At 41.4% G+C, this 15,985-nt stretch overlaps 2 protein-coding genes across 2 annotated transcripts in view; one reads left to right on the top strand and one right to left on the bottom strand.

Annotated features, from left to right (window-relative positions):
* zbtb10 (zinc finger and BTB domain containing 10) overlaps nt 1-13,658 on the bottom strand; it is a 17,316-nt gene extending 3,658 nt beyond the window's left edge. Inside the window, 4 exon segments of the mRNA XM_020597552.1 lie at nt 390-455; nt 4,786-5,603; nt 5,605-5,798; nt 12,598-13,658. Of these exon segments, the coding sequence (XP_020453208.1) occupies nt 390-455; nt 4,786-5,603; nt 5,605-5,798; nt 12,598-13,266 (1,747 nt within the window). The 5' untranslated portion in view covers nt 13,267-13,658.
* dtnbp1b (dystrobrevin binding protein 1b) overlaps nt 1-15,985 on the top strand; it is a 555,482-nt gene that overhangs the window by 165,431 nt on the left and 374,066 nt on the right. The gene's annotated exons all lie outside the window — the stretch shown is intronic.

Genomic DNA, 15,985 nt, shown 5'->3' on the forward strand with positions numbered 1-15,985 from the left:
TAGACAAAGAGAAGAAGAGCCATGGTCATGTGTAGCTCAGGGACCCGGGAGACACATATGCTCCAACCAGAATCACACAGTAGCAGCAGGCAAATGGAGATGTGGGACTTAGTCACACTGCACAGCACACACCGGAAGGGGTTTGATTTCATATGTTTTTTTCTATTGCCAAACCGACTGGAGGTCACTCTAAAATTTCGTTGTACGTGTTACAATGGCAATAAAAGGATTATTTTATCTTATCATGCTGGTTAACTATGCATATGTCTGCCCTCTCATGTAAAGAGACATACTGACTGGACTGCTCACACTCGTGTGAAAATATGCATTTTAATTGTTTCACTGAATCAGCCTGTGCTAGATGCAGACTAGAGAGTGTGGCGTCTTACCATTTTCCCAGGACTCCCCTTGTTGCAAGTCTTGGATGATGCTATACTGGATCTGATTGGCCAGCTCTGGGAAAGGGGGAGGGGGCAAGAGAAGTGAGAGGGACAGAGAGACGAGAGGTGGGAGACGGGGGGGGGGGGGGGGGTACACACCACCTTGTGTACACAACTAACCACCCCCACACTATGAAACAATGGAAGTTTCGTTTAACAACACAGACAAACACACGTATGCAGGCCGCTATTCTATGTAAAGCAGTGTGCTCCTAGACCGGAGCAACAGGCTAATGACGTAACCAGGGCTCCAGCCATGGGGAGGTTAATTAAGAGAGTAAGACTCAAGACTGGCACTGGCTCAGCTTACCCTCAGCTTTTGTAAGCACACGTGCGAGCACCTGTGTGTGCATGTCCGGTTCATCCAGCATCAGCACTAAGAGCCCATTAAAGACACGCCCATGTCAGTGTGTGTGTGTGTGTGTGTGTGTGTCCATGCTCCCTGGGTCAATATTTGAAATCGTGAGGACAGCCCCAGTGCATTAGAGTGGATTAGTGAGGGAAGGGACAGCCCCTGGCAGGCTTTGCACCTCACAGGGATTTGGGGGTTATAATGCGTGGGTGTTCGCTTGTGTGCACAGTTTCACACAGACTATTGTGTATGCAAATGCTTTTCACCTGCTCTGCGTGTCTGTGTGCAGCACCCACCCTTTAAACAATCCCACAATGTTGTTTGGAGGAAACCCAAGAATTTATTGGCCTTGAGTGCTGGCTGCGGGCTCAGCGTGGTAAGAGCAGACTGCAATGGCAAAGTACGCAGAGACTTGAAACCACTCTCCGCTTTGAGCTGTTCTTATTTTCCACAACACCAGCATTCCTCTGTTTACCTCTAACACACACTGCTTCCACAATTAAATCTGTCACAATCACTTCTTTTTTTGGTAAATCATTACCAGTAATTTAAATTTTAAAATTAGATATCCACCATTTGGCCCCAAAAAAACAAACAAACAAACAAAAAAAAAAAAACAGTAGAGAACATTTACAGATTTTATTTTATAAAACAGGCCCATAATTTGTAAGGGGAGGCTGACAAAGCAACAGAACCACCACCATTTAGGCTGCTATGTTTTTGTCCTTGCAGCACAACCTCACAGATCAAACTGAAGAAAATAAAAGCCAAACAAGTGACTTTTAGAGCAACGAAAGCAAAATGGCAATCCCTCTGTCTCTGTGTAATTATAAAATATATGAACAGTAACTACACATTCTTGTTTCTGCTTTGTAAAGCAATATTTCAGTAAAGCACAGTTAACACTGTAGACATCATGTGACATATTTGGAGAGAGTCGCAACAAATGAGCACTGTATGCAACCCAAGGCTAATTAAGTCTAGGCAGCTGAGAAAGAGAGACTACAGAAACACCTTTACCAATTGAAACCTTTGACAAATGGTACTGGACCGTCATCCTATGTACAGTCCAGGAAATGTGGGGTTAAATAAAAAGGCACTAATGACTCACTCTAAACATATGAAGAGAACTCACTGCATGACAGCAACTTTATAGTCAAGTAAACAACTACATAGGTCACATTCAGCACACAACTGGACGCAAAGTCTTCCCAAATAACCTTAGTCAACAAAAAGCCAGCTCAAACCTCTTATGACGTTCATTCACAATAATACAAACTTTATAGAGAGAATGAGACACTGAGGTTGGCCAACTTTATTTCTATGACCTGAAATTAAGGATCACTAGTGTCATGGAGAAAAATATACAGTTACAAACATGACAAAAAGTTGTTTTTGACAGTACATTACAATACAATCATTCTCTTTGCCCTCTCTGTTTGTCTCCTCTTGTCTTAATAAAATAAATGTCATTAGGCTCAGATCGTTCAGGCACCACCTCTGCACATGTGGGTGACATTTTTCTTAGTACGGGAAACGAGAAAACTATTTTCCTACAAGGGGAACTGAAAACATTATATATAGTATGACATCACTGATAATCTGCCCACAGAAGTTAGTAAACTTTCACATGTTTAATATAGAACCAGCCCTCCTCTCACACCAAGAGGATAATCTGTGGCACATTTTGGCCTTAGATTCTCTGGACATGATTCATCCACATGTTTCTGACTACTATCATTGATTTGACTGTCAAGACTGTGACAAGGTGTTTTTTGGGAACCTCTCTACAGGGACACTTAATCTACATTTAAACTGTATGAGTGATTTCTACCATTTCAGGTAAATGGACTGTTGAACACAAGTGTAATTTATGAGTAAACAGTTGCCTTGAAACCTATTACTGTGACTAACAGCATGCTCGATGAATTAACCATATCTTAATTTGGAAAAGTCGTACACATTAAACAGAGGCATGGAGCTAAACAACAAAGATACACAAGAGTGTTAGGAAGTCAGCACACAAAGCGAGTCTCTCCAGGCCATTACAACACGCTGAATCACTTTGTGCACACACTAAAAGAGCCCTAGGAAGAGTTGGAGGCACCAAGAGGATTCAAGCACATTTAGGGAGGCCTGGGGATAAGAAATATTTCCCCTGCATTAGGGAGGCTTCTCTCTCTCTCACACTATCTATCTATCTATCTATATATATTTTAAAATACACCCCCTACCTGCCCATACCACACCACTTAACATTTGATATCATTATGGTTATATCGAGTACCATGCCTAATGGGGGCCAACAGAAGGAGCCGGCTAGAGCTGAGAGAAGAGATTACTAAGAGTGGTACACTGTACGTGGATGGGACCGATGGAGGAGTTGATTATAAACTAGACAAAGGTATTAAAGGCTAAACAGAAAGACAGAAGACTGAAAGGAGAGCAAGTTTTATCAAGCAAGATTTTAAAAAACTGAATGGGTGAGGAGGTTGAAGGGATTCAGCATCCCCCCCCCCAAACAGCTGCAATAAGTGATAGTGTGAAGTGAAAGTAGGACAGCTCAAATGATACATTTTACTTCATGAATAAGTCACCTTTAACATGACTTATCGATTTGAATCATTAAAATCATTAAACTGAGATAGAAGTAAATGGACGTAACATCTCATCTGGTCTTTATAGCAAGTTTCAGCGGTGATGTGGCAACAACTCTGTGCTGAGGCAAAGCACTCCAGGTGGGTGTAACTCTCCTTAGTTGCTCGCACCAGTGTGATTAGTGGTCACAGCAGTTGGCAGTGAGTCACTTGTTGGTTATGTGTGGCATTGTTAAGAAAATATCAGTGCTGTTAGATGAAACAGCGGGGCGCTGAGCACTCCATACTTTTTGTGCTCTGATCAATAACTTGATTGTGAAAATGATGCCAGTCGTGTCAGTGCTTCACCTGACGGGCAGCCACAGCTTAGCTTCCTAGCACTGAATGACATCAGGTGACCATGGGTGAGACATGACTGGATATGTCACTCAGCACATGTGTAAATCATTACAAATGTATAGTGTACAGACCAACAGAACTTCATTTTAAATACTAGCACATATTTCTAGAGATGTCAAATATAAAATTTATGGGGATGTGTGTATAACATGACATACAACACATGCAGATTTTCTGCTTGTGATAACTGAACAATTGGTGCTTTTGGGACAAGGATGTGAGAGCTTGAGGACACTTTATCTGATGCAGGCATAAAAACACTTGTGTGGACATCATTTAGCTTCAATAAAATGCTAAAACAAATACAGACTGAATGTGACAGTAATTTAAGGATTTAGAGGTTAAACTGATGCCAGTGGGGAGTGGGTGGGGCATAAGGCAGAGGGAGTTAATGATGCTATCTGACTGCTTGGTTTCTCAGTAGCAGTAGCTCCAGGACAAGTTTCCAGACATAATCACAGCACATCTGCAAAGCAGTGCAGAGATCCAGGCAGTTACAAAACTGGATGGCAGAGAAAAATAAGGGCTATTAGATTGAGTGATATCGGTAACTTCCAAGTTTTAAGCCAAACGGCTCACTGAAAAGGTTAGCTGAATATTACTCTCACCATATTTCTCTAACACTTCTGATTCATTTGGTATTTCCTTGCAAAACAGATGCTTGGCAGGACTGAATTATATAAAGATACTACAACCTAATCTTAATGATACTCCTCTTTCATCTTGGCCATCTTGTTGAGCTTTATGCACTACAGGCAACTTTATAAAAGACTATTGTGTTCAGATATAACAGAGGAAAATATGTATGTCAGATAATATAGATTTTGAACAGTGAAGTTAACCTTGTTAATCTGTTACAAAAATTCTGAATGCATCTCTCTACTGTAACAAAGGAGCCTCTACATTTCACTTTCAGAGAGCATCCAGTGTGAGTAAGGAATAGGAGTAGAGTGTGTGTGTGTGTGAGGTGTGTTTAAAGTGCAAATGTGTCCTTTACCAGCATTTTCTGAGAGCGAAGAGAAGTCCTCTCTGGGGTAGGAGGCCGAGGGCTGGATGAACATTCCTTCATCGAATCCCTCTTCAGGCTCTGGTGGGAAGTTATAGACAAAACGCCGTGTGGTGGCTTGTTTTTTCCTCCGCCCGCTTCCAGCCGCAGCATCCGGTGGCTCTCGCTTGATTGCTGCTGGAGCTGCTGCAGCACCGCCTGTGGCTGGCTCATTCCAGACAAAGACCTGCACCTGGCTACTTGCTGCTTGAGTTTCATTGGTCTCTGCTGAATCTGACGAGTTGTCATTGTGGTGGGTCCAGCTGCCAGAGGCTCCAGAGGTTACCAGGGCACAGCCCTCACTACCAACTACTGTCACCTCTATATCACTGGTTTCCTCCTTTACCCTGCTGCTTTCATCTTCTTCCACCACTTCTTTTCCTTGGGTGCTGCTGGCCTTGATCGACAGCTTTGACAGGATGCTCGTAGCCCAGAAGTTGCTTGGCTTCCGGTCCAGCCCTCTCTGTCCCTCTCTGGCAACCATCTGCCTCTTGTTGTAGTCCACCACCACTGAATCAGGAGCCTCCTGCTTGATGCTTATATTCAGGGCATCCTTTATGAATGCCCTACATGAATGTACAACCTCTGTCATCTGTAGGTAACTAGCAACAGACATCACCTCAATGGCATTTTGGCTTGTGAGCAGCAGATTCCCAGAGTAGAGAAAGTCGAGGATAACTGAGAAGCCCTGCACAGCAGCAACATCCAGGTGGGTGACAGTGGCTTGGTCCTGGGCTTCACTCTTGGTCAGACAGTAGAGGGTTTTGAAGTAGGATGTTTTTGTGTGCACGGAATACCTGACCGGAAACAACAATGTTGACGTCACAGAGGATGCCACTTTTGCGCTGCTTGTTCAGCTCCTGGAGAAGCTGGTAACAGTAGGAGTTCTCATTGGGCTTGTTGCGGTAGTCATCCTCTGAGCAGTTAATGGAGGGGCTGGTGTTGTCTGACAGCCTCACTGTCTCCTTTTAGGTGAAACAGAGTAAGAAAGAGAAAAGTTATTGCTGATGATCCGTGTGCTTCCACAATAGCAAAAACTAGCACAAATGTGCTTTTACACAAATATATCTTCCCCTTCCTGTGTCTTTGTCTTTACAAAACACACGTGTACACACACACACACACACACACACACACACACAAGCGCGCACGCACACACACACAAACCGGTGACATCACTGCACCTGCCCTAGGGGTGAAACAGGCTCGACAGACTTCTGTTATGGATCAAGTAGCAAAGAGGCAATGGAAGACATATTACTTTTAGGCTGAGTAGTAGGTTATTACATATCCCCTATAATCAATTTGTTTGTTCAAATTCCACTACTTCTAACACAAAAAGTATGACATTAGGTCCCATAACAGAATAATAAAACCTGAAAGACGGTAATTTAACATATACATGCCAAGTATTTGTCTTTTGTATGTACTGTATAAAGCACGAGAAATACACTCCTTTTTTTTTTTAGTGGACTGGAATGTTCAGTGCTTCCCAGACATTTTGGTAACTTGATTTGCATTTTCCACAAAACAGTTCATTTAGTTATGTTTTAATTAATTTTGAACATGTAGCAGAATGTCTTTCTATAACCCCAGAGAATGTGTACAACCTTGTTGCATTCCCTAACTTTAGGCTAAAAGGACTAAAGTTGTGATGGTAGGATAAATACTTTCAATCAGATATTAAAATCAAATGTTTAAAGACAACATATCTTGTGGCTATTTCAAACAGCAGAGAAATTAGCATCACTACTTGTTTGATCAACAATTACTTGTATGAGAGCTGAACAATAAGACAAAACAGCGAGCTTTTAGAGAGACCTTTGATCAATGGGGCTGTCACAAAAGCCTTAGGCTTACAGTTAACATGGAATATTTTATCCCATTTGTTCCGCTACCCAAGGCAATACAAAAAAGCAAATCAAAATAAATAAATAAATAAAAAGCCTACACTAATAAAAAGAAAACAGAAACAGAGGGGACATCATCAATGGCCACTTTCAAAGATTCAAACCAAAGATAATGCACATACAGCATGTATCAGACCAGGATTCTGCTCAGTGGCTACTTTTGTGTGTTGAAATACATCTGTTGAGGCTTTTATTTCCTTTAAAAGTTATGAAATTAGTTTCATTTTGTCAGGAGAATAATTAAACACAATCTGTAGTGGCACTGGAGACTAGACACATGATTATTTTCATGACGAATGAATACATTTTCTAATTTGGCTTTTGCTGTTACTGGCTAGGCTAGAAAGCAGTTTTACAAGATTCATACACATTTAGCTTCTGTACAGTAAAACCACTTCCCTCTTTAACATGAAAACTAGATGTAGAACAGGCCATAATTAGACCTGGTGGGATGGGGAACTGAGCAGTGTCCAAAGCAGGACACAACCTGGCTGCAGGACAGGAAAGGTATTGGCAAAGGCATAGAACTACCCACTTACAGCATTAGTGTTAGCTTGTTGCACCTAATAAACTGCCCACTGGGTATATAACCCACATACAAGTAGGTCGGGTTGAATTATATCTACCTGCTCCATGAAAAAATACATTGCCTCCCCCCCCCCCCGATGCGGAAAACATATATAGTTTTCAAACACCACACACACGCAGCAGCATATATCTGTTTCATTTTAGAACTGCACAGCAGATGTCCTAATCCAGAATAATTCACATTGCTTGAGCCCTGCATTTTTGCCCCCACCCTCCATCTCTTCACATACATATGCACACACACAAACACACATGAACAAAGCTGCCTACACATACACACAGCTGGGGTTTCAGCTCAAGTAATTCAGATTAAATCCATTTCTCTGAGGTTGCCACCCAGCCCCACCCCTATCCCTACTCCCTCCACACTGCGGCTCTTGTCGAGGGCAGCCTGGGTACACAGGATAGGGGGGGGGGGGGCTATTATCCTCTGCCACAGCTGGAGGAGGGAGAGATGGGATGAAATAAATGGCAGAATGAGGGAGAGATGAAGAGGAAGAATTGGATGTGCTTTGCAGGCTACAAGAAATAAGAGGAAGAGAAAAGGACAGAAAAAATAGATGTGAAGTGAGCAGTTGTGATAGGAAAAAACCGCAGAAACAGAGCTGACAGAAATAAGTGTGAAAAGAAGATGAGAAATGGCTGGACCATTAAAAGAGAAAGCCTAATAACACAAGCAAAAAGAGACAAGTGAAAGCATGGGGTGGAAATTGAGACGGCAAGACCTTGAGCCTTGAGAATAAGGGTTGAGGAGAAAATGTGGTGCAGAGGGCGTCAACAAGAGTGACCACAGTAGACAGAAGGAGCTGGGTCACCCCATTTTAGTCTTTACAATAGCCCATGTTCTCCCCGAGGCTCATTGTCCACTCACTGTGAGCCTTTGTGAAAGAGCTCAGCACTCACTCTCTCATTACACAGCAGCTCCCACTCGCAAGCACAGAAAGGAGCCAGGGTGCAGGGTGAGGCGAAAAGGATGGGGAGAGGCAGGAAAATTATTCCTTGCTATACACATCAAAGCCTCTGGAGGGGTATGGCCATCATGTCAAGTATTGTGGAGGAATATATTGGTGAGGTCTGAAGGGCAAGCATGCTATCACAAAAAGACTAGTTGGAAATGCTCTTAAGTTACATTGGAGGCTGCACATGGTTTTTGCCATTTTGATTTTTTCTACTAGTCTTATCTTTGGATAGGTTTAGTTAAGCTCTCATCAAGCTGAAAACTTGTTAGATGAATTATATTTAGCATACATTTTCAGTCAGAAGATGGTGTGGACTACACAGAGGAGTGCACATTAAAAATATCACAGATAAACAAGCATTCTCAAACCCCTAGTATCTGGAAAGTTGTAGACCCTGATTATCATTTCGATATTTTATAACTAGCTCTCCCATTCCCCAAACATAACTGCTCCCCACAGATTTTGTGTTTTATACATAGCAATGCAATTGGCCAAGGAGATAAGACGTTGCCTGGCTGTTCTGATACGAGTGTGTGTGTGTGTGTGTGTGTGTGCGTGCGCGCGCGCGCGCGCGCACTTAAGTCAGGCTAGGACAGCCTGGTACTGCATAAGTTGCTCCATACCGGCCTCATCAGTAGTATCATCCTTTCTCCAGATGTGCCACGTGTGAGCTGGGAACTTACAGAACCAGCAGACCAACACTGCACTGCAGATGCTGGAGGCAAAGCCAGCCTGAGCCAACAGAGAATGTGGGGACAATATCAACCTCCCTCAGTTATGACGTGGCTAGGATTTTATTTGAGCCAGAGATGGCAGGGGTGGAAGAATAAAGGCAGAAAGAGAGCGCAAGAGAATCCAAGATCGTTCTGGGAAAGAAGAATCCTTTGATCTATGTCAAAAATGGATGCTTCAAAATCTACAGCAAATGGTCAACAAGAATAGATTTACAGGTATATTAAACAAACCAAGATGGCCATAAATTCAAACTTATTGATGCACTGACTACAGTCAAGATATGCTGGAAATTGAGGAACAGAATCCTACAATAAAAACAAACCACAAACCCAAACAAACCACAAAGCCCTAAGGCCAGCAGATCTATGAAAAACACTCAAGACACACCTCTAACAGATCATGTGATACAGTACTGTCCCCACGCAATATAATGACCCAGAGCCAGTTTTTGTTTACCTTTTACGCATTCATGTTTGCCAGCATCCCCTCATCCTACCCCGACCCACCATCTATCCAGTCCCATGACCAGCCCAGCCCTGAAGCCATCTCCACTGGTCCTCCCCTAACTTCGAGCATCCACTGTATCCTTCCCTCAACACCCCCCACTCCCCCACCCAAATCGTCTGTCCCCAGATGCTAAAAACAATACGGCAGTGTGTGTTTGGCCCAAGGTGTGGGAGGGCTGCACAGAGTGTCTCCCGGGCCTCTAACAATGCTCTGACAGAGGAGGCAGAGAGAGGGTGGGGAAGAAAACAAGGGGAGGGCAGAGTCACTGTTGAATTCAACAAGAAGAATTTTCCCTCTGGCTCCAGTCCACCCCATTCCCTGACCTGTGGCCCCCAATAAACATCCCATCTATCTGGGAGCCAGCAAACCGCAATGGGTGGGTCCCCTTCCTTACACAGGGAGACAAACACTTAAGTGTAGTGTTTGTCTTTACTAAAACAAGAGGGTGAAAATGACTTGTATAGCCCCCCCGTTATCGTATCCTGAACCTCATTTACACAGATACTAATGCAGGTAAAACATTTGTTCAGCCATTAAATTAGATGGGTCAACATGCATTATCTGACCAGACTATATGGTCCCTATTGTGACCTGTTAATGTGAGCTAGGTTGAACACAGGTCAGATATTGCTGGGCTTTGGTGAACAGGTGTTTTTATTTGAGATGGGAATTTAATTTGTTAGTGATGCTCAAACAAAGAACAAAAAGAGACGAGAGAGAACAAGAGTATATGGAGAGAACGGAAACAGAAAGTAATGCAATGGACCTCTGTGTGTTATGATGCACATATGGACAAACTGTTGTAGAAATGTTTCTCTGTACATTGTGATGACAAAGGATTATGAGCATGAGTTTAACATGTTTGGTAGCTACAAGTCATATACACATCTTCCATTTGAAAATAGGTGCCTCATCATAACCTCTTATCAATTAGTGAACATAAGAGGAAAAAAAAAAATCAACATATAGGTATGTATACGTGATCTTATATCTGAACACAGAGAACCAATAGTCTACTTTTAGTAGTGAGCACAGAGAACAATTTGAACACAAGACAGTATCTAACAAATTAAGGACAATGGCCCCGTTCTCCAAGGAGACCCACATTTACCACAGCTGCCCTGGTGTGCTAGAGTTAATCGAGTTAGCTTTAACAAATGCAGCAGAGGCCTGACTAATGTCAGGAATGGGTGAACAGAACAAGATGTTCCCTCCCAACATTATACCTCCCCTTTAATGTACTACTCACAGCTTAATATATGAAACTCATCGTTTTAAAAAAGTACGGTATGTATTAAGATTACAGTTTTACTCAAAAGGCAAAAAATAAATCAATAACAAAACAGCAAAAATACTCTATATAAAATATGAGTTAAAAGCATTTCTAGTAATGCAGCAATGGTACTTTTTCTTGTAGGCTCTATCCTAGATGATAGGTCTGAATAACCTCTCAGTACAGTGTCTGGGGTCTTTGTTGCTAGGGAAAAGCAAAGCCCCTAATCCGCTCCTACAGCTTTCCTTACCAATTAGAGATGTGTACAAGTCAGCGGATCACCAAGTCGTTCTGATTAATGATAGCATGTACAAAGGAAGAAACTAAATGTAGTAGTGCAATTCTCTCAGAAATCAGAGTCAAATAGCACCCCTCAGTTAATTTTCTGACATCTTAGACTATTGTAAGATTAGATGGTTGGATTTGGTAATGTATACGGAATAATAAAGTTTCTTTTTTCATGTAGGATTGATAGAAGAAAATGTCCTTTGACATCTGAATGTCTGAACAAATACACACTCCCTGATTTTATGAGGTCATTGAAGGAGTATTGTAGAAATGTTGATTACACTGCAATAAAAATAATAAACCAATAAAAGACTTCACAGACATCAATAAAGACAAGGTTCACTAAATATAAAACCACTTTGTTTTTAAATACAAAGCCTTCATTATACCATTAGGCTAACCACATAGTTTTTGTGTCAATTAAATCAAGAGCAGTAATTGGTTTGAGTCTTGTGCATTCAGCCTTAATCATAAGATATGCCCTAAAGGTATAACACTACAGCCCATTAAACCAGAAGTATGTAGATGACAGAGTCGGGTGGTGCAGTGTCATTAATTACATTGATAACTGATTCGAGTCTATTCAAAAGGTTTCATATGGGCCTGGCAACGTGTCAGGCTCAAGGTGACATGATTTACTCTTTCTCTTGTCCAGTGCTGCCAAGTGACACCATTTATGGATTGGATGGGGGCGCACAATGCCTCTAATTTAACGTTAGCTTCCCAAAGGGCAGAGGAGGATGAGTAGGAGGAGAGAGAAACATGCGGAGGTCAATCGGGACTGCGAGCCAGCAAAACTGCATGAGAGGACAAGAGGCGGGGGATTGGGTAGGGGTGCGGTTCCCCAAAGGCTGCTTGGGTCGAGCCCTTGCTATTGTGTGACCTCTAGCAAGCTAGCAATCAAGACAGCTGCTGATGCAACAAAGGGGTTGTTATATAGTGTGCATCTTCAAAAGTTTCCTTTGTAGTATTTCAGATAATTGACAGTTGATTTGACAGGCACTAAGCCCTTCCCTAGGAGAAGCAGCCTCCGGTGTTATGGTAGCTAGCAGGTGTCATAGCGGGGCAGGTTGGTGCGTAACTTGCTTCGACTTATGAAGTGGATAGACCCTCATATTTTAGACGTTAAACGAATCCGAGAAACGTGTCACTCTCAGAAGTGGTTCGGTGTGTTTGCCCTTCAGTAACTCAGTTAGTAGATATTAGCCTGGCTAGGGGCTTTCCACTACAGTTACTGCCCATGTACCTTCGGCTAGTTGGCTAGGCTAGTTGCTAGCTCTGGTTAGCAGACTGGTGCTAGCTAATTAGCTCGGACAAGGGATTGTGAAGCTTAAGTAAAAGCCTGTTTTCGCCTCCGCCGTATTTTTGAAGTTGTGGAAACTGTCGTTATAAGTGACAATTAAATAACGACATACGTTATAACAGAAGTGTGGCGGGTATTCAGTACCACACAGGTAGTGTTAACAAACTAATCGAAAGCGTCATGTACTTGAGCTAACGTTACCTGTTTGGTGGGGTCATTTCTCCCGTGCTCAGAAGACAGGTGATGTCTCAGCAGTAAGGCCCGTTTGTAGTTGCGACTGCCATTAACAAGCTCATCGCTGTTTTTAGTGGCAATGTTGTGGCACCAAGAACAGGACATAAGTCCCGTCTCCTGGCAGAATTTGAGCCATGGAAATTCTTGCAACCATGAAGCATGGAATAGTGAGTGTTTCTGAAGCAACGTCTGTGGTCTCATCTCAACCCCTGATTTCCTGGATCCCGTCTCGCCTCCCGTCGCACCGCTTCTCGACTCCTGGCCGTCGGCGATGTTTGGACCGTTCCCCGCTGTCCAGCTATTACCCTTCCTGAAACCGTCCTCCGCTTCTACCAAGCTGACACGATCGTCTCCGGCTACCCAGTTGCCCCCTTCCGGGTCCTCTTCTTCCTCCGCCTCGGGTTCCGTGCTGTCGCTGACAGACCCAGCGCCCTCCACTCTCTTCTGCGATGGTCCTTTTGCCCCCAGATCCCGGTCCTCCTCTTGATCTGGCCTATTCCCGTTAAAATGTCGGTCTTGACAGGCCAGGGCCTCCCAGCTGTTACAGTTCCCCCCAGCAATACTGCTGGAACCCGTTAACCCAGCTAATCCACCTCCTCGGAAAGCCAACGACCTGCGGTTTCTCTCACCGGACATTTTTCTCAATATATACTACAATCTTCACTTTCTCAACAGTATCCCCCACCGACAAAGATAATGTATTTATAAGCGACGTGTTTTCCGAAAGAGATGGGGCGTCGTCGTTTCTTTTTTTCCGCTTTGGCCCTCCCGGTGAGAGTATGTAGGTTATGCGGAAATAAATAAAGGTTTTAAACGCATAATGAATTTCAGGGTTCTCGCTGCGTCCGCGCAGGCCCCGCAGAGGTCGAATGGCAACGACTTTCCTCCCCACAATGCACTTCGAACAGAGAAGGGGGGGTTGGGGGAGGCTTTTAAAGAAAGATGGGGGTGCTGTTTATCAGCAAGGGGTCTTCTGTGTTTTAAGGCTGTACCCATTTTCCGCATGTTTATCATCTCTGGCTTTGCTTGTTATCTCAGTCTATAAATGCTGACATGTGTGCCCCACTTTAGCCCGTAGCCAATACTAAGCGGGATTGTCGTTATATTGCAAGATATTATATTTTTAAAGGAATTCAGTAAGAACTTGTACGAGTCGATAATACTTTAATGATTTTATTAATTTATTTTATTTTATTTATTTTTTATTTAAAAATGATAAATTATGTAGTATTAAATTAAAGATTTGTATAAAATATTAATTTAAAGATATATAGAGCATCTTGCATGTAAATATGTTTATAAATCTATATGTGTGTAAATTGTAGTTTTTTATGAAAATTAAAAAAAATCAGTTCTTATCAATAGGTTATTCTATTACATTAGCACTCCATTACAGGAATACAAGCTTGTCTAAAGTAGATGACTTTAATAGTGTATGTCTCTATCCTAACAGCTTGTAGTAGAATTTTGCAGTATATGTAGGCTAATCTTACAGCAACATATATACATACTCAGTTTTTGTTTGATAAATGTATTAAATAATACATTAATGTAAACTGTTGCAAAGCAATCCAAAAAATTTGTGAGCTAAACAAACTCATGTGATGTATGATCATTGAAATGTGAAACTGGCGTCCTTCTGAGAACAGTGAGATGATACAGCCTGAAGTTATTCTAACATCAACATCAGCGTCCTGTTTCTATTCCCTGTGAACAAGGTTAGGTCCAGCAGGTGGCACTGTTACATGTGAACACCCTTTTCTTTCTTTCTTCTGTGTGTGTGTAATGTTTGACATAGTTAGGTGTATGGTTTCAGTCCTGTCCAATTCTGGGCTTTGCACACAGCTTGTGAACCAGAGTGGGATTTAACCCAGTTTTTGATTACAATAAGGTGGCAGGTTGCATATCCCACAGTAGTGATTATATTTCCAAGGGAGTAATAAGGCATGCTGTGTACAAATAGTGTAGCTACATATAAACTTTGGATATCAATTACAATTGCACATGGAATAGATTTGACAAGTTTAATTTCATTGTAGTGAACAGGATGGTGTATGTCACAATATTTTTTCTGTTATGAAATAAGTGCACAAGCAGGTATCAGGTATTGAGCTAAAAGCTACATTCTAAACATTTTCTTTACTAGATGACCACCATTTTGTTCACCTTAGAATATGTTAGTTTTAATTTAGTTTCAGTTTTAAATAATTGATACACAGATTTTAGTTTAAGGAGACAAACCTATAAAAAGGCCTACTGCATAAGTGTGTTTATGCCTTTTCTTGGTAACAGAAGCAGTTGGTTTGCATGTGACAACCTTTTCTATGGACAATGTATATGAAGAATATCTGTGTCCTATTAGAGATTTCTGTGTTTTCAAAATTCCGCTTTATTACTTAGGTTTACTTGCTGTTGTCATTGTTGTTCCCCTTTCTTATACATATAAAGGAGGAAGTATAAGCTTCTTGTCACAAAAGCACACAACACATCTGAGCAAGAAGGTGTTATAGTTCAAATCAAAAATTTAGTTCATAGCCAGAAATTTTGGAAAGAGGGGCACTCTGTCACATTACTGGTAAACAGTAATATTATCACAGTTTTATTACATCACAGAAAATCTTTCTGAAAGAGACACCAAATCCCTGTTGACAATTTATTTATTTCTGGACAAGAAATATATTTTACTGTGATGGTCAGCATGTCCTTACAGTTGACATGTGGCAATCACTTCTCCCTCATTATCTTAATCATAAATTAAACAATTTCTGGAGACTCTAGAAACCTTTGCATTTTTTTTTTTTACCAGAGATTATGATTATTGTACCATTTGTATTTTGTATATTTTTGTCACATTCTTGTACAGTTTATTAATATAGGCTATGTATATGTTTTGACTTAAGTAAATTGCAATGTATTGTTTGTTGTCATTTCCATCAGGGGTGGGATTTTTTGTGGTTGTTGTTGATGTTTAGGTTTTCTTTGTTGACATTTTGTTCTGTAAATGTGTATGTTTGATAAAATGTAAAAAAAAAAAAAAAGTCAAAAATAAAATACTATAAAATAAAAACAGGTTGTCTATGAATACTGTTTTTTGGATCTTTGGATTTTTAAAAAACTGAACCGAGTCAGACTTCTTTGTGAAACTAAGTTTGACACTTTGCCTGTAGGCCTAAATGTGCATTTATGATTTGGACAATTATTAACTAATACAACAATTATAACAATTAATACAACTATAAATAAAACCGGTTATTGCAAAAGAAAAATAATCAAAAAAGAGCAGTACCAGAATAAAGTCTCAGGTGCACTACAGATGAATGTAGAATTTATATCATCAAATTTGCAGATGTTTTCA

This window comes from Monopterus albus, unplaced genomic scaffold, assembly GCF_001952655.1.
Source record: "Monopterus albus unplaced genomic scaffold, M_albus_1.0 scaffold34.1, whole genome shotgun sequence".
NCBI classification, from domain to species: domain Eukaryota; kingdom Metazoa; phylum Chordata; class Actinopteri; order Synbranchiformes; family Synbranchidae; genus Monopterus; species Monopterus albus.